The sequence below is a fragment of the Motacilla alba genome, chromosome 14 (assembly GCF_015832195.1).
Source record: "Motacilla alba alba isolate MOTALB_02 chromosome 14, Motacilla_alba_V1.0_pri, whole genome shotgun sequence".
Classification (NCBI taxonomy): domain Eukaryota; kingdom Metazoa; phylum Chordata; class Aves; order Passeriformes; family Motacillidae; genus Motacilla; species Motacilla alba.
In genome coordinates, this window is record NC_052029.1 from 11,377,811 (window position 1) to 11,403,735 (window position 25,925).

Genomic DNA, 25,925 nt, shown 5'->3' on the forward strand with positions numbered 1-25,925 from the left:
CTCAGGATGTGCAGCTGTGGGCAAGGATTGCTCCACCACAGGTACACCAAGCTCCAGAGAGGGACTATCAGTGCTCCCAGGACAGCCACATCCACAGTATCCCCAAATCACACCGGGATGCTGAGATTTGCTCCAGTAATTCTTTATTGGGTGAAAGCATATGCAGGCTCGGGGTGTCCCAGCACTTGCACACACATGGTCCCCCCTGTGGGCTGCAGGAAGCCCCTGGGGCACTGGTGTCACCCCTGCACATCCCTGCCCGGAGAGTCCCAGTGCCACCTCGTGGGAAAGGGACGCATCGCCTCTGCTCTGCCGCCGGCACAGCACAGCACACCTCCTCCGGCTGAACCCCCGCTCCTGCAGGGCAGCAGCACCCGCAGAGACCTCGAGGAGCTGCCGTGGAGGGAGGAGGTCCACACAGACCAGAGGCATCATGAATTAATCGGATCGTTCCATGGCTGTCTCCAGCCGTGCTCCCCAGGCTGGCTGGGAACAGAGGGTGCACCCAGGGCGTGTGTCTGGCTGCACTGAGGGAAGAGTGGAAAAGCTCCCTGCAACAGCCCAGAACCTGCTCCTAACTCCTGCTCTCACCAAGGTGACCCACAACACCCCTTGAGGGCACTGGCTGTCCAGGGATGGAGCTCAGGAACTGAAATATTGGTCCCATGCAGAAGACTCAGGGGTGAGGCAAACCCTGAATTCCCTTGTGCTCCCAAGTTAGCACCAGGTTATTAAAATAATAGTTCTGTTCATTTTCCTCAGGATAGGCCACAGACAATGAAAACACTGCTTCACTGAGCAGTCAGAGAAATAAGGAGGCTACAAATCTCCCCCACAGAGGGAATGAAGCAGTGAGCAGCCTCTCATGGCTTTGAGAAATCAGCCTACAGCAACTTCCAAAAGAGGTGTGGAAACAAATCACTATTGCTGAAACTGCTGTGGGTCAAGAACATCCCACACCAGACACAGAGCTGGTTCTGCTCTCTGCTCCCCCCAGACATGGAGGCTCCAGTTTGCACTGGTGTGATAAGAGGGAAACCATCAATCCCTCCTGCCCTCTCTGCATCTCTGATCCTGGCCAAAGAGCCACAGCACAAGCAGAGATGGAGGAAGGGAGGGACAATGGCCCTTCCACAGCCCTGTGCAGTGTCCTGGGTGCAGCCCTGGGGACAGGTATGGGACACTGTGGGGTGCCAGCAGGGCCATGCTCCTGCTTTCAGGACTGTACTGACCCGAGCACTGGGTGGGCAACCTGAGCTCTGCCCTCCTGAGCTGCCAAAAAGGCTGAACCAGCTCTGACCCAGAGCCAGAGAAGGAAAACAGTCTGTAAAGTCCCTGTGCTGGCAAAGGTATCTCTGGGCCCCATACCAGGGCCAGAGGGGATTCACACTGTCCCTTTGGCCAGCAAACCTGCAGCCTCCACATCAGGGAGCACAGGAGCCTCTCACAGCCCAAGAGCTCCAGGAAAGCAGCACTCAGGAAGGACCACACCTTTGATAGGCCTCTTGGGGCCTCTCACAGTCCTGCACAGCTCCAAGAACACAGCACTGAGGAAGGACCACGCCTTTGATGGGTCTCTCTGGACCACTGGGAAAAGGAACATCAAGCTCCTGAGCTTTACTCTTGTTTTTTCTGCTTCCATATTTTGGACAAGCGGAACTTGTTCTTCTTCCTCTCTGGCTCCTGGCTCTCAAGAGATCCATCTGCAGGAGAGGGAGCAGACACAGAGCAGGTTGAGACCCACAGCCCCAGTGAGCCCCAGTGCTGCTCTGTAAGAGGAGAAAGGGCCCTTACCCAACCTCTGTATCATGTCTGCCAACATCTGGTCTTCCTCTTTCTCTCTGTAATGGAACACCATGGCATTAGAAAACTTTGCTGTGTTCATGACAAGCTGGTAGATACCAAAGCCCATGCAAATACTGCTCTTATTCCCCAGTAAGAAATTACCAACCTCCACAGCATACCCTGAGAAGGCTGCAGGAAAAAAACCAACAAAATTAAAGTCTTTGTCATTAGCAAATTCCATCTGGTTTCCTTGAAGGCAAAGGCCTGTGTGGGGATTTCCAGACCTTCTCCCAGCTGGCTGATGAATCATCCAAGTTCATGGAGTGGTGAGACACCAGCACACCCCAGGAGATGAATGAAGCTGGGACACAGTAGCCTGGGGTGCTACAGAGGTGCTCACTGCCATCAGGGACAAGCACACTGCTGTCACCACCTTGTTCTGGGCAGTACCAGAATCCACAAGCAGGAGCTGGTGCTCTGAGGTCAAGAAATGAAGGCTGTTCCCAGCATCAGGAGGCACAAATCCAGCTACTTGACACAGCTGTTTTCCTTTGAACTTGGGAAGGATCCAGCTCTTGGCTACAGTTGTTCTTCCACTTGCTGCAGCAGATGAGCACATTCCTGACTTCGTGTTCCCAGATTCCTCCTGCATCTCCCATACTGCCTGCAGCCTCCCCATCTCCAGCCTCTCCCTTCTCCTCCCCTGCATTCCACATCTCCACAGCCCTGTTCTCACAGCAGCTTTAGCTTCAGAGAGAAGAGGGCTGTGGTCCTGATCTCTTCCCAACAGCTGCCAAGGATGCAAAGACAGCAGCATTTAGGACGAGATGGTTGATGACAGGTGACCACCCACCTCTCATGGAGCAGAAGTCTGGACTACAGCCACTCATCCAGCCCTGCAGCCTGGGCAGCAGTGGAAGTACAGTAGTGTTGGCTCATTTCCCACCATCTGAGCACCCTCACCTGAGTCTGTCCTCATCCAGGCAATCCACAATATTGTTCCGATCATTGACCGTGTTCAGGTACGACTCCAGCAGCTCCTTCTCCTGCTCCTTCTCCCTGGGAGTCTTCAGTTCCTCTGCACAAGACAAGGGAAGCCCATCTCACAGCTACAAGCAGTACCTCCCCACAGTGGCTCCTGCCTCCACCCTGCTCCAGCAGGGCTAATTTTACAATCCTCACACTCAGGGGCACATCCTACATCCCCTCACAAAGCAGAGGTGGGCTGGATGTCACAGGGAGTCTGCACCTGACAGGGGACACCTACAGTGCAGTCCCTGCAGTGCCTTCAGATCTGGAGGACATCCCAGGGCTGGCACACAGAGGGCAGGCCCCTGGGGCCAGCAGGACTCCCAGTGTGGCCAGTCCTTACCTGGCTTGCTCATGAGGCTTCGCAGCTCCATCTCAATATTCCACTGCTGCTCCTCCAGGTTCTGCTGCTTCATCCTGGAAGGAATGACAGAAGTGATGAGTTACTGCCCTGCCATGCCCCAGGTTGGATCCTTCTCCTGTCATGCTAAAGCCTCATCCCTGTGTTGCCCACCACCTGGGCAGGGGCTGCTGGGTCAGGGGAAATCTTCCTCCATCACATTTCTGAAGTTTCCCCCCTCGTGAGCTCTTCACAGACCCTGGGTGCTGAAAGCCCACCAGCTAACACATCATGATGCTGGCAGTTCTCCCAGAGACACCCTCAACTCTTCTTGTCCCAACAGGCATGTGATTTTTTTGGGCTGCCACACTCCTTGTCCTTCACTGCTCACAGGAACTGCACAAGCTGACAGGAGAATTTCTGGTTGTACTCACTTGTACATCAGCTCTGATTCCTGCCTGAGCAGCAGCTGTTTCTCATGGATCAGTTTGAACCAATCCACCATAAGGGCATCCTCAGACTCATCTGCAGAGGAGACAAAGGGCAAGAAGCTGCATCAGTTCAGCCCCCCTGGCTCAAACACACAATCTCTTGAGGGAGAGCCTAGGATGACTTATGTGACCCTCAGGCAACCTCAAGTGAAAGCAGGCAATCTTTGGAGCTCCTGGGCACAAGGGATACAGGTCACCCCATGTGGATTCAAGGAAGCTGCTTATGGACTCTGCTACAGGACTCCCAAAACTCTAATCCTCAGCCAAATTAACACAAAACCTTGCTCAAAAAATATGTTACACAACAGCCAGAGAAGGTTCAAAATTCCCCAAGCTTTATCTTTGTATACCAGGTACCTCTGGCAACCTGGTGACTCACATGTAGCCTGAGCTCCTAAAAATGGAGCCAAGAGTGCCCAGGGGTAGGACATGAGCCCCACACCTCCCCAGCAGAGCAGAGCTGGCACCAGGGCTCCCTTACCTCCCTCGCAGGCACGCAGCTGCTTCTCCAGATCCACTCCTTTCAATTCCAGCTCGTCCAGCTGCTTCTCGATGTCACAAACCTTCTCCTGGATTTTCTCCTCAGGGAGGTAGTCTGGGTGCAGCTAGGGAAAAAAAAATGTAGGACCAAATGCAGCTCAGGAACCCTCAGACTGCCTGCTGAGGTCACGACAGAGATGGGAAAGGGCATAAGGAGGCCAGCTACAGAGCCACAGCCTGGGAAGGCCAGGTCAGCAGAGGGGCAGAGCTGGCTGCTCACAACAGAGCAGTGGCCACTGCAAGGCTGTGACACATCTGCTGCCAGGGGTAGCTCCCCCACACCTGACAGTCTGCAGACATTCTCCCTCTGCTGTGGGGAACGCCATCTCTACCATAGTTTTGTTTGGCTGTGTCTGACTGCAGCTCTGATTGTCTCCTTGCATGGAAGATAACCAGCAACTTCTCCACCTGGGCTCTTCCCCAGAGCCCTTCACCCTTTCCCTGGCTATCCAAATAAACCCTCCCAATAAGACAAACTTAGATATATCTGGACAAGCACTCCAGAAGGATATTTAACCACCCCAGCCTGCTCCCCTTACACCTGGTTTCCAGCCATACCTTGGTTGGGGACACCACCTGAAGCTTCTCTTTGCTTTTTGGAACAGGGAGTTTAACTAGAAGAGAGAAAAAAAAAATCACAACAACCTTTAAATAATTTTATGGTGTGGGACAGTGCCTACACCACCAGAGCACAACCCGTCCCAGCTACCCAACAGAGGTCACAGATGGTACACATGCATCCACGTGCCTGACCAAAGTAAGAGACATATCCTCACAGCCTGATTTACTCCTTGTGGCTTGTCACTCAGGTCACAGGTTGCTGCTTTCGTCCCCAGGGTACAGACAGTCACCTAATTCAGGTGTGACTTTGGAACTTCCACCCAAGAATACTGACTTGCATGTTCATTCACTATCTTGTTAAAACCCACAAATATTTGTTGTGGCAAAATCCATTCCTTATTAAGCTTCCAAAGGATAGCACAGAAAGACAGGGTTACTGTCACAGCAAACACCAAGACACACTGAAAATGTCCCTCTTGTGCTCTTTTACAAAGGAATATCAGTAAATACTGATGAAACAAAGATGGTCTAGGGGACCTCAGTGTAGATCTCAGGAAACTAAGGTTCAATTCCTCCCACAAAACACTTCCTAGGTGAGAAGTCCCTTAGGCCCCGCTGCACAGCATTATTTAGGCTCTGGACACCTATTAAAATCAATCCTTAAGCAATGTGTATTTGTTCCACTGTGCCTCAGCTTCCTCTGCCCAACTGTGCTGCAAGGATAACTACAGAAGAGTGTGAGGTATTTGGATACCCGAGGGGCTGGGCTGGATAATTACCACAGAGAGAGAACAGAGGCGTGAGTGGATGATGTGATAAGGGAGGAAAACTCTGCTATCAAAAGAGCAGGGCTGTAACAAAGGCAGCAGCGATGCAGGCTCAGCACGCACAAGCAGAAAGGCAGGACAGACAGACTAGGGGAGCCTCCTGAGAGTCTCTGGAGATTGAGGAAGAACTCAAGGACAGCTCTCCAGCTGCCCAGCCCTTGCTCTATTGTGCTTTCTAGAAGGAGTGCAAAGGGAGAAGATGCTGGATGTGGCTGTGTTGTTCCTGCACTGCTGGGCTCTGTCAGGGATCTCTTCCCTCTGGATGCTGCTGGTTTGCTGCCTGTGCACTGCCTGCAACTCACACTTCTCTAAAAGATTCCTCCAAGAGGGACTTGTCCTGCCTCGAGCTGCCTGCCTAAACAACACTTCCCTCTCCCAGCTCAGTCCTGCACCTGAGCTCCTTCCAGGTGGCCTCTGCAGCACCTCCAACCACGGCAGAAAGCTGCACCCCTGATGGAGAGAAGGCCAGGGTCACTGCAGGGGAAGAGCATGTAAAGTGACACCCTGTGACCAGCTCAGGATCTGATATCCCCTGATACCCTCAGGTTGTGGCTTGACTGACACAGGATGGGTTGGCTGCTTGCCAGCAAGGTGGAAGTAGGACAGTTGGCAGGAAACCCCTGGAGCCTCTTTTCTCAACAGAAAACACCACCGACCACCAAAGAGAATGAATGATCTCCAGAAATGCTCCCCATCCACAGCTCAACACAAGCCCAGGACTGAGGGCAGGAACAGCAGCTGACTGTTCACAGCTCTCTCTGAGTGCTGAGGTAAAAATCTACACAGAGGAGCAACAGCTCTGTCCCTAACCCACAGCCTGCCCCGTGACAGCAGCAGGAGCCAGCCTTTCAGCTGGGGAAAAGTGGGGGGAGACTGCCAGGAAAATTTCCCCATGGCAATCATCAACCTTTAGAAAGACAGATATAAACCCAGCCTCCCTTACCTTAACAGCTCACTTCTTGGGAGAGACTAGTGCTGAACCCTGGGGCTGAGTCTGAGGAAACAGGAGGTGGGAAGTTTTGGGAAAATGCTGGCAAAGGAGGCACACCAAACTTTTAAAAAAGACAACACAGCTGGAGACTGAATATTTGGTTGCTGTCAAAGGTGCTGGCTAAGGACAATGCTGAAACCAGCTGACAAAAAATAAAGCATGAGGCTATTGACATCAGGACCCATCCTGCTTGCTCCAAGACAAACATCAGGGCAGGACTGAGCCCTGCTGTGTCAATCTTTTACTCCAGACAGGTAAGACACAGCAAGATGGGGTAAGGAAAGGGGAGACAAAGAAGCTGAGCAAACAGGACAGCAGCAAACAGTAGGTTAGTTCCAGAAAATTTCCTCAGCATTGTGGTGGGATATGTCAGAGCAAGGATAACTGGGCATTGGAGGAGAGGTGCACAGTAAAGCTGTGGCTGAACAAACAGGGGTAAGAAACTGGATTAAGAGTAGGGACAAACTGGTCAGGACATCTTTGAATATCAAAGAAACAGCAGCCTTGGCTCCTTCTTCTGTGGGTCCTGCCAGCTGGAGTTTCTGGATGACAGTTCTCTGCATTCCTTTTATTTCCTAAAGCCACTCAGCTGAAGGAGAACAGAGACATCAACTAGATCCCAGTTCCCCAAATTAGGAGATGGACCTCTTCATAGCACTAAGTCCAAAGAATGACAGGGCAGTGACCTTGAAAAATTCCTATTTCAATTTCTTCCTTTCCCACTGAATTCTCTGGCCTTGCTGCTTCCAGCTCAGGCCAAGCTGGCTAATAAAAATCAATTACACAGACTCTGCCCCTATGACAGCAGCCACAGTTTTCTGTTAGTCACAGAAAACTCTGGGACACATACCCCATACTGACCACTCAGGCTGTTCCCTGACAGTGCAGGGGAGAGAGTGACTTTAGTAGGCAGAAGAGATCTTACATGTTGCAGTGCTTGTTTTCAACTGGTTGCCATCTTCCTCCTTCCTGGCAGACCCTCCAGGATCTTTCCAGTCTTGCTTTGAATTCTGACAGCTCTTGATAAGATCTGAGCTGGGAATCAACAACTTCTTTGTGAATCCACCAGATGATGCTGGATTAAGAAGCACAGACAGGTTTTGGGTAAGAAATTTCAACCCTTATCTCATAAAAATCCCTTTAATGCCCAATGTCTCTGGCAGTCACCACTACCAAACTCCATTTCTAGTCCTAGTCCTCCTCTCTTGATGACAATGAAGGGCATAAGCCCAAAATAAACAGAGAAAAAACCACTCATTACCAGGCCAGAGTAAAAGGAGAATAAACATTTGGGAGGAGAATAAACAGCTGGGAACCATCACTAATATTTCTCAACATCACACAATCATGCAAGAGAGAGTAAGTGGAATCTTGCTGGCTGTCTTGCAGAAGAAGGGAACCCTATGGATACTGAGTCCCTCTCCCTGGGGAAGGATGGGAGGCCACCCATCAAAGGCACAAAATAAAGGCACCACATGGCTAAAGCAGGTGCAGGGAGCAAAGATCCCTGAAAGCAAGGCACCAACACATTCCTGACATGAGCCTTGCAGTACCAGTGCCTGGCCCCTTCCTGATGAGCAAAATGAAGGCAAAGCTTCTATCCTTCATACCAGAGTCCTGCTTTGCTGGTGGGACAACTAATGGGCTTGGCTTTGGCTCCTTCTGTGCTGGGCTCCCTGTTGCCACCTGGGAGCTATCAGTAGGTTTCTTAGAGCCATCTTGGTCCCTGCAAAGAAAAAAGACAAAGGTAGGAAAAATCCCTCATGCAGAATGGTCCACAGGAAAAGTTCTGGACATCCTGGTGTGGATCTCCACCTGGGATGGTCACATTTGTCATGGAAACCCACCAGCTGCAAAGACACTCACTTGTTGGCCACAGGCTTCAACCGCGATCTCCACCCTTCTGGGCTCTCAGACTTGTTGTCAGCAACATTTGTGCTTCCTGAAGAAAAGAACATAGCAAGGTAAATAAAAATACACAAGAACAAAAACATCCAATAACAAGAAACAAGCCAGATTTGAGTCTCAGGAGAATCCTAGGAGATAAGGCATGCACTGGGGCAGGTACTATGATGTTATTGCAGCAAACCAGCACCAGCTCAACAAGTTTAACATGAACAGATTCAGATACAATAGGTAGTAAGTAATCTAAGTGGCATTTTGTCACTTTCAGATCAATCACAGTTACAGAAATTCAGCCACAGAGTGTGTGAACAGGCACATTCAACAGCAATACAACACAAACAGCTCAAATCTCAGAGGCCAAAAGCTGGGGCAGGAAGAGGGAGAGACAAAAAAGCCCCACCAAGTCACAGCAAACTGCAGACAGACAGTTCTTCTGACCCAAAAAATACAAGCCACCTGAAAGTGCCTGGGACACTGGGAACCCCCAGATATCATCCCCTGGCCTACTGCTAAGTCACCATGATGGAAGCTTGGTAGAAAACAGACAAGCCTGGGTGACCTGCAACTGCAATCAAAAACCATCCCAAAGTTCTAGCAAGGTCTCCCATCTGGGAAACCCTAAGCCTTTGAAAGCCACCACGATCCCAATGTTTGATGCCAGCAAGTACAACTTCAAATACCTGGAGATGCTCAGAGTAGTAGAGCTCACCATGCTAGAGGGAGCAATTGCACAGGGAGAGGGCACACAGGGAGGTGTGCTGAGCCCCACAGCTCAGAAAACACTTACAGACACAAAGGACAGGAGTCATGGACACATTTGCTGTACTGGTCCAAGAGGAAGGCATAAAGTTGGAGTGCTGTGTCCAGGCAGAACTGTGTGAATCATTCATCCTCACCTTTGATGCCTTTTGGCTCTGGCTTGTGCAAAGAGTCAACAGGTTTGCTGGCAGCCTGGCTCTTGGGCACAGGGTCTGTAATCTTTTCCTGCTTCGGTGCTGGGTACCCTGTTTTGCTGGACTGTGGTTTTGGAGCTGGACTCTGAGAACTGGTGGGAGAAAACTTGCCACTGCAAAAAAGAACAACTTGGTGAGTCTTTTTGAAAGGATGGACCTTTTTATTTGCCTCTGTTCCAAGGATTTGTGTCCCTTTACATGCCTTTAAAACTGAGCCACAAGAGCAGTCAGGACAAAGCAAAGAAAGATGCAGGGGCTTCTCAAATTATTCCAAGGAACATCTTGGCAGTAAAAAGGGAAAGAGAAATAGTGCTTACCTGCCAGGTGCTGAGGAGCCAGTGGAACTGAGTCCTCCTGGCCGGCTTGGAGAAGTGCCTGATGCAGACAGAGCCTTTATGATATGGTTACGTGCCTGATCCTTCCCAGCATTCACCTCAGCAGTGCTTCTGGCAGGGGCAATTTTATCAGGGCCATGAGGAGACTGGCCTTGGTTTTGAGTCTCAGAAGATTTATTGCTGGAGGACTCCAAAGACCGAAAAAAGTTTTCTCGGGCTTGCTGTGTTTTTGTTGTGGAGGATGTCCAAGGAGGCTTTGATGGGGTGCCTTCATGGGGATCTGTTTTACTCCCCAACAAGGCACCTTTGCAGTCATCTGATTTATTTACAGCTGAGGAGGACCACGGAGTATTTACACTTTTGAAGCCAGAGCTTCCAGAAGATGAAACAGATGGCTTGGTTGAATTAGGAAGGCCTTCCTGGCTGGGTTTCTTCAACACCTGCTCTGGTTTCTTGGGTTCTGCTGCTTTCTGGAACGCCCTGGCAGCAGCAGGGGCTGGGGTACTGTCAGGCTTTTTCCCAGTACTGTGGAAACCAGAGATCTGGACATTGTCTGGCTGCTGGTGGCTGGTACAGATGAACGTACCGGGCTCAGGCCCAGCTTTGTAGCTTCCAGGAAGGAGCAAGTTCCAACACTGCCTGCACCTGTGGATACAAAAGCCTCAGGAAACATCCTCCAGAGTGCTGGGAGACACGCACAGCTGGGAGCGCAGGCACGACTCCACCATCCACAGGAGGGTGAAGGCACCACACTCGCAGTGGGCAGACCCTGTGTGCACACTCCTCAGGCACCAGGACAAGAGCTGCTGATAGCACAGCCTAAAGCAGGAAAGGCGTAGATGAAAACAGACCTGTGGAGATGGTTTCCCTTACACACAGGTCAAGAGCAAGCCCAGATTGCCTCCACTCTGAATAAAATGTGCCACACCACTCTCTCCAGTCCCAAAGAACCAGGCTGGCCCTCTGTGACCCCTAGGGCTGTGCCCCTGCTGTGAAGAGCTGCTCTACCTGAAGCAGTTCCTGTGATAGAGCTTCCCATCGACCAAGTAGCGCTGCACCAGGTGCACGTGCTTGCCACAGACCCCACAGCTGCTGCTGGGGACATTCCCACTCTCTGCCAGGACCCTTTTCTGTGGGGAGAAGCAGAGGGTGAGCAGACAAGACCATGGCCCTGGACACAGCTCCAAATATCCCAAGAAGGTGAGTGTTTGGCACGCACAGCCAGGACAGAGAAGTGACATCCAGGAAATCCCCTCTCCCTCTAATCTCTTGGTCACAGAAGTCATGGAAGTGGGACAGCCCTCTGAAGGACAGAGCTTGGGGAATATGTTCCCACAAAGCCAGAGGATCAGGATGCTCTGTCTGCCTACAGGCAAAGGTCTCTATTTAAATTAGCTGGGAAAGGGCTTCTACCCTGTTTTCATCCCTATTCTGCTTTCAAGCTGTATCCAGTAATTGGATCAATGTTTTCTAGCAAAAATAACACGACATCCTGTAAAAATCTCCATCCCCAATATTTAGGAACAGCATATCCATGTCCTAAGACACCCACATCCTGTTCAGGAAGTATCCAGGCTGGATAGTTTTCCAGTGACTCCCACCTCAATCTGCACCAGAATCAGACCTCTGGATTAAATCACTCACAGTGAACAGAAAATTTAGGGACTAAGTCCTTACCAGCAGAAGCCTTGAACCAGCCCAGTACTCTCTATCTCACTGGACAGATTTAAGGTATAAGGAACACCCAAACCCACATTTCTTACTGTGGTAACTGGGGAGGTTTCCTTTGGCTTAGCTCTGGCTGGTGGGTGGGCAGGAGGCAGTTTTGGTGGCACTGGCTTAGGAGGCTCTGGAGCAGTTTTCTTCCCAGGATGCTGCTCTGGAGATTCAGAGGAAGGACGCTTGATTCCAGCCATGCCTCCAACTGGAAGAATGGAAGAAGGGAATATTTTTAAGGAAATATACGGAAAACTCACAGGTTTAGCAATAATTTACAAAATAAGAATATCCAGAGGTGCCTGATGGGTAACATGAAAAGCACACAAGGAGACACAGACTTCCTTCATGAGCAGCTCTGTACTGGACTGAGGGGCAAGAGGCAACAGGTGAATTGTAACTACATTCTGAAAGTGATGATTTTTCTCTTCTCAGGGAATTTCATGATGAGAAATGCAAAAGTGAAGAAATGCAATTAGGGAATTTCGTGCACAGAAACACAAAAGTGAAGAAATGCAAATTGCCATCCATCAATGGTGAGAAGAAGACCTTGGGTTTTCAATTCCAGCCCATGGTTTGGCTGGAACTGATCCCAACTGAACCAGGCCCTGCTGCAACAGGCAGAGGTGTTACGGCTAAGGAGCTGAAGGGTCTGCAAACAGAGGGTTTGCTTCATTCAAGTTCTTGTGCTCCAGACTTCCTACACAGTCTGAACATTCACTGCTGCAAGTGTCCACCCCACATCCCAGCTGGGACTCCTACAAAGCAAACAGCCTTGTTGAATGTGGAAATGACCACAAAAATGGGTAATTCTGCAAAGACTTGGAGGTGCCATAGAGGCGCTGGTGTGGAAACCAAGAGTTGCCACAAGCAGCCTGAAAATGCCCAATTCCCTTTCCTGTGCAGATGAAACAGAACCCCTCAAAATGCACTACAAGTGGAGAAAGGAGAATCTCCAACACACTTCAGTCAAGCAGGCACTTCCCTGTGCCCTGGGAAGTGCAGGGAACCTTCCCTGGGAAATAAGGCTTTGTGCAAAGTTCTTACAGACACAAACCCCAAGTGTCTCACAGGGATGTTATTCTTGCACCACTTCCTATTCTGAATGACATGTCTCTGTGTTCCTTGTGGGATATTTGAGCCACAGCTTCACTTTCCAAGTGACACTTCAATGGCCACTCATCTGAAAAGAGATTATACCCTGCTCAGTAAACACAGAAAGGGCAGGGAGCAGAGAGGAGGGAGCCCAGTTCCCAGCAGCCTGCCCTCAAGAAAGCCAACTCTCCAAATAAACACCCAGGACTCCTGCTGCAGGGCCCAGGGGACTGACCCAGCACACAGCTCAGGCTCACATGCCCCTCACTTCCCACTTGTGCCATTTATTAATTCCCAAAGCCCAGCACAAAGATGGGCGGCTTCAACTCTGCTCGTCCACAAAAGCATGACCTCACTAAAACCTTGTCTGCTCAGCCTCTCTGCCCTCCTGTGTCCTGCTTGTTTCAGGGTCCTGCTGGAACCCATCTGAAGGGCACGACTGTGAGTCCATGACTCTGCTTGGTGTCAGAGGGCACATTCCAGGCTGGGCTCATTTTCAGACTTTCACATTCACCCCAGCAACAGGAATGCAACCAAAGTGTTTTGAGGGACACTTGTGGGAGTATAAAAATGTGCTGTGCTTGACAACGTGGTAGACAAGATGCAGGGGGGAGGGGGCAAAGACCCCAGCCTGACCCAGATTCTCACCACTTGGCACGAACATGATGGAATTTGTTTGATTTCAATCAGAACAGTTTTAAAATAAGAAATAAAAAATGAAGAGGGGGAGGGAAGAAGTTGTGGAGGGAGAGAAAAAGCATGCTTAAATGTGCAAAGAGGTGGAGAAGTAGGAAGAGTTTAAACATTAAAGGCAGCTCTGAGTGAATTGTGCTTTCTTTCCAAGATGTAGGACATTTTCAATACATATCTCTCCATTTACATTCACCTTAACCACTTCAGTCATTCATGTCCCACTTTAGAAAGTTTCCTCTGGAGGAACCTGTAAAATTGGTTTATCATATTACTTCATTTTGTGTGAGCTTAAAGCCAAATATAAACCAAGACTACAATAATGCTCCTGTGAGCCCAGCTAAACTCTCTGGTACGTGAATAAAATGCCTTGGCTGCTCTGTTTTATGTTTGACAGAATTTCTATCACAATTATGTCAGTTAGGGTGATAATTTTCTTCTCCTTCCTTCCATCAGAGCTGCTGAGCTGTACAAGCCCTACCACTGATGCTGCCACGTTGGCACAGCCTCACAGACAAGCTCAGCCTTGTTCTGCTCCATGTTCTCACCAGCCCTCAGGAGTGCCAAAGACTGAAACGGGGGTGGAGGTGCTCAAGAATGGAAAGCCGAGGTGGGGACCATGGAGAGGAACCTTCAGTGTTCCTCTCTGGCTGGACCATAAGAAATTTTAGACTGTATTTTAAATTTTAAGGCTGTAGTTTCAAAGAAAAGACATGGCCCTGTACCCTTCCAAAAGCACTGCTGCTGGTGTGCAAAGAGTTCAGCCCCCCCCAGTGAAACAGTTCTGGTACCAAAAAGGCCTCTGTGCAGTTTATTTTGCTTTTTTCAAGCTTGTCAGGAGGCAAGGGAAAGCATGAAATGAAGCCCTGATCCTTCCCAGCCCTCCAGGGAATATGGTACTTACTAGGAGACCGTCCATGGAAGTAGTTATAATACTGGGAAACATAGGTGAGGATGCTCAGCCTGTCTGGTACCTTCAGAGCAACCATATCCTCTGCATCCAGCAAGGCTGGGATCCCCAGCTCCTCCTCTGCCACCCGAAATGCCTGGAGAAGGGGGAAAAATAAAAATAAAAGTTGAGGGGTCTTATCGACGGCAGGCAGCAGTGCTGCTCCTCATCATAAGTAAGAAAGTGCACTGCAAACAGCCCCACTCAAATAAAAATAACTCTACTGGGGAACAGCTGCACCAGTTTAACTCCTACATCATAGGAACCAACAGAGTCATGGCTTCCAGCCACTGCCTTGAGAAATCCAGGCAAGGAGCCAAAAATCTGGCCTGGCAAGCTGGCCATAGCTCAGCGCACAGTAACTCACCTGGGCTTGCCTTGCTCTTCCTCCAGCCTGCCTGTGTGTGTGAGTGCACAGCTGCAGAGAGCCAGGCTGGCAGAAGGGGATGTGTCAGTCCAGGCTGGCAGAGCTGTTTCCAGGCTCCCAGCCCAACCTGGAGCTCTCCCCAATTAATGGTGGGCTGGTGGGTGCTTGCAGGCAGCTTTCATCTCTTTCAGCCTCCTACTGCCTGCTCTTCTCCATCTGAAAATTGGGCTGCAGGAGGGACCCTGCTCTCCCAGAGCAGGAAGGGGGAAAAGAGGTGTAATGCAGAAAAATTCCTGATACATAGTTTAACTGTTTCCATGCTGCCTAACATGTACCGGGGGTAAATATTCCTCTTTGTGGTGTCCTCTGCTTTGAAACTGCAGGTAAAGGAGGAAAAAGCTATTTTCTCTTGCCTCTGAAAAAAAGCCTTTAATAGAATACAAAAAAAAAAAAAAAAAAAATACAACAACCAAACTTCACCCTTGCCCAGCTCAGTTTAGGGCTTTTACTAAGGACCTTCTCCAGCCTTGTTCCTTCCCAACTTACGGGACAAAATCCTTTTTCTCCTCCTTTGGAGCATCCCTGATGAAATGCCAATACAGCAAAGGAAAACAGCACTTTTAGGACCAGAGGCACAAGGAAGGCTGCTGCTAAAGTCCACAGTGAAAGGGTTAAAAAAACCCCTTGAATATATTAAACCCCTCCGCATCTGACCTCTGGCACGGACACACACAGTGTTGGTGTACAAGCCAACCATTCCTGCTTAGAAGAAACAAACAGCCACTATTTTTCAGCAAGATAATTACCATTTTTTTTCCATTGGGTATCCCAGTAAAAATGTAACAGAGCTGACATTAAAAATGCTTTCAGCCAGTTACCACCGGCTGTGTCACCCCAGCTGCCAGCCCAGCCTGGCACTTTCCTGTCTGGTAAACTGGTACTTAATGCATTCTTTGGAGTGCTCCCCACAGCACTGGCTGCACAACTGGTCTGACCAGTCAAGTTTGCTTGCTGGACATTGCTGGTGTGAGGTTTAGTGGGAACACAGGTCACGCCACCTCCTGCCACACTGTGCCACGGGTGACACCAGCCACGGGCACGGAACGCGAGCGAGGAGCTGCCTGGACCACAGAGAGGAGGATGCTCTGTGCACCCACCTGCTTTGGCCAGAGCCAGGTGAGCACTGCAGAGAGCACCACTGGGCCATGGTGTCCCCTGTGCCTGCAGCACCCTCGTGTTCCTGGGAGCTGCTCTTGCCTGGAGAGCCAACAGGGTCAGCACCTAACAGGACCCAGTCACCCTCCTCCTCTGCCTGCCTGCCCAGGCTGCCCTTGAAAGGACCAACGGGTTGTTTTTGCATCATGGTTTTCATCAGTGCAGCTCCAAGGGCTTTCCAGGGGAAGAAAGTGCCACTGCTGTCCATGCAAATAGGAAAGTGATATGCTTGAGGCCACCTGAGCTGGCCTGGCACAGGTTCCCTCTGGCACAGGCTCCACCTGCTACACCACACCACCATCCACCACCCAAGGCCTCTAGAAACTTTCCTCCTCTTTATATAATCTTAAATCTCTAGCAAAAATGTGCCACCAACTGAAATTTTTCTATGGTTTGGGGCTGGTCTTGTGGCGCATGAGAAATGACACATTCTTCCTTGACAGATGACCTTATGTGGCAAATTGCAGCTCAAACAAGGCTTTTTTACATGCACAATACAGCCCTTGAACAGAAGCCTCTGATGAGCAAGGCATCAGGGAGGGTCTGGACAATAGCAGAGCAATAATGCTGGGAGAAATCAGACCCAAATGTATCCCGAGGACAGCCGAGAGAGCAAGGCAGTGTAGGAGCAAGGATGGAGAGCAGCCTGAGGGGGAGGCCAGCCCAGGAAGCACAGAGAGGTGCAGGGGCAGTCCCACAGACAGCACAGCCAGGGCAGCAGGACACCAGCAGGGAAAGGACAACACAGACAAGTCATCCCACAGCAGGTGGAGCGAGGAAGAGAGAGCAAAACAAAGGACATAAAAGAAACTCAGAAAGGGGGAGGAGGGGACACACGGACTGCAACAAAGGAGGGGAGCAACTCTTTATGAGAAGCACAAAGAAGCTTTTCATTAATAAAAGCAGCAGAGGCAGCTCACAAAGCTCATTTCCCAGACACAAGCAGCCACCATCAGCCCAGCTGGACAAGGAGCAACACTCAGGCATCCCCAGCACTTCAGCCAAGATATGCTTCCATGGAGAAGAGGCCCCAGCTCCTGCCAAACACCAAAGCTCCAGGGCAAAATGCATGGTCTGAATCTCCCCTTGAGGAGAGGAGCACATGGGGCTGAGCCCCAGAGTGTCACTAACTCCTCACAGGCTGCAGCCCCAGCCTGGGCACAGAGGGTCCCTGATGGGAGCTGTGGACATGGCCAGGGATGAAGGGGAGCAGAAGCTGAGCAGCCATGGGGGCACAAGTTTAGCTCTTCCAGAGGCAAGAAGCACTTCAGCCAGCTCCCTGCCTGACAGCATGTCACTCCTCCAGCCCAGACAAGGGTAAGCTGCCATGGTTTGTTCATATCCCCAGCTCCTGCCAAGCAGCCATGAAACTGCATGGAGCAATGCCAAGGGAAGAGAAGCGTTATAATCCACTGCCTCTCCTTTTGCAATGGAGAGAGGCAGAGGAAAATCCTTCCTTGGATCACTAAGACCATGCTAGAATCCAGTGCAGGAGGGGGTTGGCCTGCCTAACTTCTATTTTCTCTGTGGAAAGAGCACGAGAAACTCCAATACCAGGCTGGAGTGAAGTGTCCAGGCAGCATCCAGACAGGTTTTAGGATGTGTCCATCTTGCTCCCCTGCACCAGGAAGGAACACATGTGGGAGGACACTCCCTGTGCTTCCCCTCTCACACTAGATTTTTCCCAGCTCCTGCTTCACCCCTCAGGAGCATCTCACACTCAACATGTCCATGTTTTGAGCTCTAGCAGCTCTGTCTGAGCTCCTGCTGCCACAGGACACACTGGGAACAGGCATCACTGTGTGGCCAGCTAAGAAGAGTGAACAGTCTGAAGGTGCTTTCAAGCAGCCAGCCAGGCTGGATATTGCTGTTCAGAGAAGGCTGGAGGGTGCAGAATAAGGCAAAGGATTGGAGCACAGCACAACGGGCACCCTGTGTCTGCAGGGTTTAAATCACATGAGCAAAGTGCCAGGTCATAGACTAGACCAAAAGTAAACATCAAAAGTCACTTACCAGCTTGTTGTTCTCGTACACATTTTCTTTTCTGAGTGAGTCAAAGTTTCTGAAATACAGAAAGAGGAAAAATCTCAGGTTGGTGATGTAGAGTGTGCTGCTCCACTTCCAGCTCTGGCTCAGGGGACAGAGCACCCCATCCACCCCTGGACAGCTCCAGAGAGGGCAGCATGGCAGATCCCACCTGAGAGTCACAGACCTGCTGTGCCCAGGACAGAGATGTGCAGCAGGCACAGCATCTGCCCACAGGCAGCACAAGACAATTTTGGCACATCTGCCTTTGCAGGGACAGATGCCTGTGGACAGGACATGTTGATGCAAAAACATCCCAGGCAGATTGAGGGGTTCTGCTGAGACAGCCAGGAGCAACCTCTAATTCCTGGGGTGGTTTCTTGTCCCCCAGAAAAGTTTTGCTTCCCTCCCACCTCAAAGAGACACACCAATACCTGCTGGCCAGGTATGAAGACTCTCTTTCCATGTTCTTCTCCTGTCTTGAAAGTTGTCTCCACACAGAGAGAGCTCAGCTCCAAGGAGGGCTCTCATGGATCCCTCACACACTGCATGTATCACATGCTTTTCCAACACACCCATAGCCTCTGATCTCAGAAGCTCCTGGGTCCAGCAGCACATGAATTCTGGCTTCAAATCCTCTTTTTTCCTCTGGCAGAACTCCACAAAAACAGCACCAGGGATCTGCCTGGGAAAACCTCTGCCCACACCATCTCGCATCTGATAACACCAAAGCTGCCAGTAGAAATTTTTGTCTGCTTTCCCTAGGGCTGTAACTTTTGATTTGTGCTCATAATCAGTAACTGAGAAGGAAGTGACAATTACTGTTCACAAACGCAAGCCAAAGTCAACAACTCCTTTCTGCTGTCTCCAGACATCACTTCCTTCTTCACCCCTCCCCAAATTTGCTTTCCCTCTCCTGGTCCAGCCCAGATGCCACACTCCCTGCACTGTGCTGGGAGCTGAGAACCTGGGATGTGCTGGGACAGGGATGAAAGCACAGGGGAGGGTTTGTGCTGCTGCAAGTAGAGCCTTCTGGAAGTGTTCCCCCAGCCACAGCAGAGCGTGTCCCTTGCTTAGGAGACAGCATCATCAGCTTTGTTTTAAACTGACTGCCACTTGCTAAACTTGCTAAAGGGAATACAAAACTGGCTGCTGGCTGGCAGCCCTGCTCTCCAAAACTGCTTCCTTCTGCCCAGGGAAGCTGGCAGGGTCAATTCCTTTCTGATAACCCCGTTTCACCTTCCAATCCTTGTGTCTGCTGGCACAGAGCTGAGCGAGAGGCTGACACCTGAGAGGGGAATTCTCACTGATAAACAGAAAACAGCACCAACTTTGCATTCCTTGTATGCAGCACCTTTATACCCTGCGTGGACCCACCTTCTTAGCCCATCCCTCTCCTCTGGGATGAGCCAGGGTAACTCTGAGAGCCAGGGCAAAGCTGGCTCACAGCACCCTATTCATGAGAGAAACACATGATCTGTATCACAGCAGGGGAACTTTTTCCACTGCTTGTAACAGCAAGGAGCAAGCCAGGTCCTTTATCTACTCAGCACAGAAAGTGGAGCATTACATCATAAATAAGAGAGGAACCTTCAACAGGCTTGCTCATCATGCCACAGCCTGTGCCTCCACCCTGCTTGCCACATCTGGTATTGCTATGTGGGATAAGGAGAGAAGGAATGGCAGATAAGACCCTGAGGTTAAACTCCCCCAAAGAGCACCTGAAGACAAGGCACATCCCACCTCTAAAGCACAGAGTCCTTCCTGTGCAAAGTCAAAGGGAATTGCAGAGGTTTTTCTTCAAGCAGTGCTCCTGCCCAAAGATTTCCCTTCCCTGAGACAATGATTAAAAAGAGCAACAAAAATAATCGTGCACAACAAAAAGTCTCAGTGAAACAATAGATACAACTATCCTTGGGTTAAGTCAGGCCAGAAAATTGGCTTTTTTTAAGACCTAGCTGAAGGAGGTGATATCAGCTCTTTGCCTCACTCCCAGTTCTACTCCCAAACAGTCTCTGTAGCATGGAAATGCAGCAAAACACTACAAGAACAAAGAGGAGCTCCAGCTTCCTTGGTCATTCCGACACGTAATTCTTACTGGAATTACTATTTATTGTCAGTCAGGGGCCTTAGCCACACTCAACACTGTTTGCTGTGGTGGTGTGTGCACTCCCTGGCATGCAGCAGAGACCCAAAAACCCCAATCTTTTCATGGTGAATGTCTCAAATCCCCTTCTGTTCCTCAAAAGAAAGTGCAAACAACCAGGTTATTTGGTCATTTCAAGAGTCCCCTGACCTCAGCGTCGTTCTTTCCCTGGCTAGGGAGGTGAACTGCTTACATCTAATATTTCTTTTGGAAATTGATCTTGCTGGTGCATCTCCTATCTTGGAATATCAAAGCTCTCTGCACCAATGTAATCCTAAGACAGCAAAAGGTAATACAAACAGAGAAGTAGGAGTTCTCCACTGAGAAAACACAGGCAACTGAATTAATTGGAAAATGTGAAAAAATATAAATGTGACCCAAGAGAGGCCTCCAGTGTTGGAAACAAATCAGAGTGGAGTTCACAAGCAAAAGAATAGTTTTATTCCTGTTTTAAAACAGGAGAAGTTTTTAGCTCTGAAAAAAAAATTCTTCCCTTAGCAAATAAGTGGCTGAGCATTTCTCATGCTCACAAATCTCTGTGAGCACCCCCTGCTCCAGCTGCACAGACCCAGCACTCACAAACATGCCACAGTCCTCTGCAAGCTCATGTGCTTCCACAGGAGGAATCCCTGCTGCTGCAAGCACTAACTTGATTGGAAACTTGACCTTGGAGCAGACCAAGAAAAAAAATAAAAAAAATCCCAGAGCCTCAATGGCACCAAAAACGTTTCTGCTTTTTGGCACTCTTGTGCTACTCTCTCTACAGACAATAAGATGTGCAGTCAAAAGGATCACTGTAAAAGAGTGAGGCACCCTTTGCCAGCTCACAGCCTTGGACAGGGGGCTCCAATCCAGCATGCTCTGCTGGGAACAGGACCTTTCACCTGTGCTCTTTCTGGAGATGCAAAGCTGGGGATGTGGGACAAGGCTGGGAATTCCAGGAGGGAGATGTGCCCCATGTGCTCATCCTCCTCTGAGGAATGCCTGCTCCACACTGCCATGCTCTGGCTGGCAAGTGACAGAATGCTGCCAAAATGAGCCCCAGCCATCCTCCCCCGCCTACGCCTGTCACACAAACCACAAACCCACCAAGCCAAGCAGGCAGCTCTGCTTCACCCCAGCCTTCTGCTGGCAACCCATCCCCAGCAGGGCCAGCGTGACCTCATCCTGCCCTGCTGAGCTGCCACTGACCTGGAAATGCTGCTGGGGGAAAGAGCACTGCTGCTGCTCAGCTGCCAAGGGGGATTTCACCACCAGCCCGTTCCCAGAACACCAGCCTGCAGTCTGGGAAAGAGCAAGATCCTGGATGAAGAGAAGGATCTTAATCAAAACCTTTCCTTGACATCTGGCATTAATATCTGAGTGAGTGTGCACAGCTCCCCTGCCTCTTCTAACCCATTTATCAGGACAAGGCAGCTAAAATCCTGGCTGAAGCTGGCACAGCCTTCACCACCACATGTGGCAGCTGCTGACCTCAGCCTCCTACCACAGTGCCATGAGTTTTCATGTTCCTCTGACAAGAGATGTCCCCAGGCTCTACAACCATCCCAGAAAATGGGCTGGAGCCTGCCTGAAACAGCGTGTGTGCCCAGCTGGGACTGACTCTGAAGCACTCTTTATCTGGGACAAAAAAGAGGATTCCCATGGTAATTCAGCGTGGATCTTCACTCCCCCAAGCATCCTTGCATGAGTGGGAAGTGAGTGGGAAATGCATTTCTAATTTTACACAGCTTGCCCTGTTCACTGGTAACACACAAGCCAACACTGGCTAAGTTTGAGAGAAGTTATCATATTTTCCATATGTTTTCCAGCAAGAAAACAGGAAGGAAGGAGAGACCCACACCAGCCTGTCCTCTGAGCCACATACTTCACAAGAGAAGCCCATGTTTACATCCATATTTTGAGCTTGAAGTTTTCCTGGTAATTTTTCAGGCTCCTGCAGGAGAAATCCCCTGCACTCAGCCCAAGAATGTAATTTGTTTAAACCAAGACAGAAAACACACTGTTGCAAAACTGATGCTGTGACTGAATCATGCTCTGCAAGTGATCTATGCAGCAGAGCTGCTGCAAACACACCAGGAGCTCCAAACACCCCTTTCTAGTTTTACTTTCAGTCTGGTGTTTTTAATCTTTAACTAGGTCCTTGGCAGAAGCAAGGACAGGAGCCCAGGATGGACCCCTGGGAAGTAGAAGTGACAGACACACGCGTACCCAGCTGCACTTCTCCACCTTTGTACCCTGCACCAAGAACACTCAGAGGAGCTTTTTGGGATACACAGAGAATCTGCACAAGTATTCTGCCCCAGGATCTGACACATGGCATCAGGCAAGTCCTGGCCACCAAGCCGGGCCACCAAGCACCAAGAGCACCATTTCCTTCCAGCAGGACTTTGCCCAGTCAGTAGTACACGTGGTGCTTTCCTGTATTACAGCACTGACACGGATAAAGGAGGTGACACATAAAGGCTTCTCTTACTTTAACCTTCAGGCAGCCCTTGCTGAGCTGGCCTGAGTCAGAAAGAGCTTCTGTGATGTCCCAAATAAAGTCAGGCAGAATGTCCACCATAAAAGAAAATGAATGGCAACAGAGAGATGCCTCAAGGAACATCTTCCCTCTCCAGCACAGGAAAATTTATTTAAGAGATGTCTATCCACAACCCTTTTTGCACAGTTCAAGGATTATAAACAACTCACTAAACTGGGCAACAGGATTATTCCAGCTCCCACCTCGCTGAGCCCCTGTGTACAGCCGTGTCCGGATGGGCCAGCTGCAGGAAGCTGTCACAGCTCCTCCACGAGAACACCTCAACCCTTCTGCCCCGGTGTTTTGTATTTTTGGGACTGTGAATCAAAGGAAGGAAAGGAAGTATTTGGAGTCACATGGACATGACAACATGTCAGGAAGTCATACATGGCAACACCACGGTGACGGCGCAAGCACTGGGACAATAAAGTGTGCCTGGAGCTCCTGAGCCAACCCCTGCCGCCCAAGCCTGCTCCAGCTTCTGTCAAGTTTCAAGGTAACAGAGGAGAGAAAACAAGAGGTCTTCTCTTGGGTTCAACCAGAAGCAAGACACCTGCAAGAGGGATGGTTGCACACAAACCCATGCGGCAGGCTGTCCTGGGAGCATGAAGAAAAAGGGAGAAGACACAGGACAGGAGGAAAACTGCAGACCACCCAATCTGTTCCTCACCCAGCTGGGCACGTCTGACCAGGAAAGACCTAATGCTTAAATTAATATTCCTGGGCACTCTTTCCAGGGCTTGCCTTCATCTTGCCCCTCAATCCCACCATCACAAACAGCCCAGAAGAAAAAAGAAAAAAAAAAAAGAAACTCAAAAACCCCCAGCTATGAAGCAGGATCTATGGCTCTCCATGGCCATTCACCTTCCCAGATGTCAACATTTGGGCAGAGACAGTTCAAAACCCACAGGGCACCAGAAATGGCCCCAGCAAGGCATGAAAAGCACTTAAGCTCCCACAGACAGAGCTCTAGATGGGAAAAACAAGGATGTGCAGGAATCCAGAGGCTGTGGGGCCCTGCCCTTTTACTGCATTTTGTTTAAATATCCCTTGCCTCACGACTTGTGAGTGCTGTGCTGCTGTTGGGCTGAGCGAGAGCCCAGCCAGAGCAAACACAACAGCAAAGAAGGAAATGCTGCCCCAAAGATCAGTGCCTGAACTTGTTCTGCAATGGAAAGGACGCATTTGGAACATTTATAATCCGGCTACTGAAGGAAGAAAAGGGAAAAAGGAAAAATGTATGGAAAAAACCAGCACGTAGGCTGGGAGAGTGGAGCTTTTCTCTTGGAGATTCTCAGCGTGGGCGTGAGCAGAATGCTGCTGGTGATGTGCCCACAGGGAGGGCAAGAGCCCAGGGAAGGTGGAAGACCAGGGTCCACAGCTCGATGGACAGCAGGACAGCCACAGCCCATCCACAACTTGATGGATGGTGGCAGGGCCACAGCCCGGAGAGGGCTCTTGGGTGGATGGAGAACCTGAGGTCTGCAGCTCGATGGATGGCGGGATGGGCACAGCACATGCACAGCTCGATGGATAGCAGGATGGGCACAGCTCAATGGATGATGGTGGGATGGGCACAGCACATCCACAGCTCGATGGACGGCGGGATGGGCACAGCCCATCCACAGCTCAGTGGAAGGCGGGATGGGCACAGCCCATCCACAGCTCGATGGATAGCAGGATGGGCACAGCACATGCCCAGCTCGATGGACGGCGGGATGGGCACAGCACATGCACAGCTCGATGGACGGCGGGATGGGCACAGCACATGCACAGCTCGATGGATGATGGTGGGATGGGCACAGCACATGCACAGCTCGATGGATGGCAGGATGGGCACAGCCCATCCACAGCTCGATGGATAGCAGGATGGGCACAGCACATGCCCAGCTCGATGGACGGGGGGATGGGCACAGCACATGCACAGCTCGATGGACGGCGGGATGGGCACAGCACATGCACAGCTCGATGGATGATGGTGGGATGGGCACAGCACATGCACAGCTCGATGGATGATGGTGGGATGGGCACAGCACATGCACAGCTCGATGGATGATGGTGGGATGGGCACAGCACATGCCCAGCTCGATGGATGATGGCGGGATGGGCACAGCACATGCACAGCTCGATGGACGGCGGGATGGGCACAGCACATGCCCAGCTCGATGGATGATGGCGGGATGGGCACAGCACATGCACAGCTCGATGGACGGCGGGATGGGCACAGCACATGCACAGCTCGATGGATGATGGTGGGATGGGCACAGCACATGCCCAGCTCGATGGACGGCGGGATGGGCACAGCCCAGCGCCGGTCCCGGCCCCGCCGCCCCGCAGCCCTGGCGCGGCCCTCACGGCCGGCTCGGTACTCACATGAGGTCGGGGCGGTGTCGGTGCAGGATGGCGCAGAAGGCGAGGCCGTCGCGGAACGAGGTGGTCATGTTGGTGATGCTGACATCGCGGTAGCCCTCGCACTGCTGCCGGCACCAGAGCTGCAGGTTCTGGATGGCCGCCATGGCCCGCGGGGAGCCGCAGGGCACCGCGGCCGGGGCTCGGCGGGGCCGGGCAGGGCCGGCACCCTCCGCGCCGCGCCGTGCCCAGCCGGGCCGAGCAGCCCGCGGGTGGCGGCCGGACCGGCGGCGGTAGGCGGGGAGAGAGGAGGGCCAGGGGCGGAGAATCGGCGGAGGAGGCGCCGCCTCGCCTCGGGGACCGGGCAGCGGCACCCCCGGCAGCCGCGGCGCAAGGGAGCCCGCACTAAGGGCAAGGGAAATCTCCTCTGCTCCCGCACCAAAACTCAAAACGTCCTACCCGAAGGGGCGGCGTGACTCATATTTGGTCACTGGGAGGGATGTTTTCTCCACATTTGGAGGAGAAAAAGTTGAAAAGCACCATAAAGCGCCTAAATGTAAGTGTCCGCTGGATTATCCTGAGCTGGGGGGGCGGACACATCCCCAGCATCACCGGGTAACACCGCGTGCGAGCGGCGCCGGAGCCGCCAGAGCCCCTCTGGAGAGAGAGAACGGGGAGGAGGAGGAGGGAGGACGAAGGTCGGCTGCCAGAACCTGCCCAGACCCTGCCCAGACCCTGCTCAGACCCTGCTCAGAACCTGCCCAGACCCTGCCCAGACCCTGCTCAGAACCTGCCCAGACCCTGCCCAGACCCTGCTCAGAACCTTCCCAGACCCTGCCCAGTCCCTGCCCAGTCCCTGCTCAGACCCTGCTCAGACCCTGCCCAGACCCTGCCCAGACCCTGCCCAGAAGTCTCGTCGTGGCGAGGCAGGGAGGCCAGCCGGGAGCAGGGGGTCTGTCCCTGCTGGGGCAGCGCATCAGGCATCGGCAGTGCCATGAAATCATGGAATTTTCAGGCTGGAAAAGACCCGCGGGTTCCTCCCCGCTGCCGTCCTGCCCCGCCGGGCTCGCTCCAGCCCTGTGATGGCCAGCA

The 25,925-nt window shown here is 51.4% G+C and overlaps 1 protein-coding gene across 1 annotated transcript; it reads right to left on the bottom strand.

Annotated features, from left to right (window-relative positions):
- Positions 1-604: 604 nt before the first annotated feature.
- Positions 605-25,547, bottom strand: MICALL2 (MICAL like 2). The gene is made up of 17 exons (XM_038151578.1): positions 24,858-25,547; positions 17,803-17,851; positions 14,163-14,304; positions 11,521-11,681; positions 10,766-10,887; positions 9,740-10,402; positions 9,366-9,535; positions 8,431-8,506; positions 8,175-8,290; positions 7,490-7,639; positions 4,744-4,799; positions 4,127-4,250; positions 3,589-3,679; positions 3,158-3,231; positions 2,749-2,863; positions 1,795-1,841; positions 605-1,703 (listed from the first exon to the last, which is right to left on the bottom strand). Exons 1-17 carry the CDS (start codon positions 24,998-25,000, stop codon positions 1,618-1,620), a joined length of 2,385 nt encoding a protein of 794 aa, XP_038007506.1. The 5' UTR covers positions 25,001-25,547; the 3' UTR covers positions 605-1,617.
- Between the last annotated feature and the right edge of the window lie 378 nt (positions 25,548-25,925).

Coding starts and splice junctions, on each gene's coding strand:
- MICALL2 (XM_038151578.1), bottom strand. CDS start 25,000: ATGGCGGCCATCCAGAACCTGCAGCTCTGGTGCCGGCAGCAGTGCGAG. Junction 7,640..8,174: donor ACCAGCAAAGCAGGACTCTG/GTATGAAGGATA, acceptor TTCTTAATCCAG/CATCATCTGGTGGATTCACA. Junction 4,251..4,743: donor AGGTGGTGTCCCCAACCAAG/GTATGGCTGGAA, acceptor TTTTTTCCCTAG/CTGCACCCAGACTACCTCCC.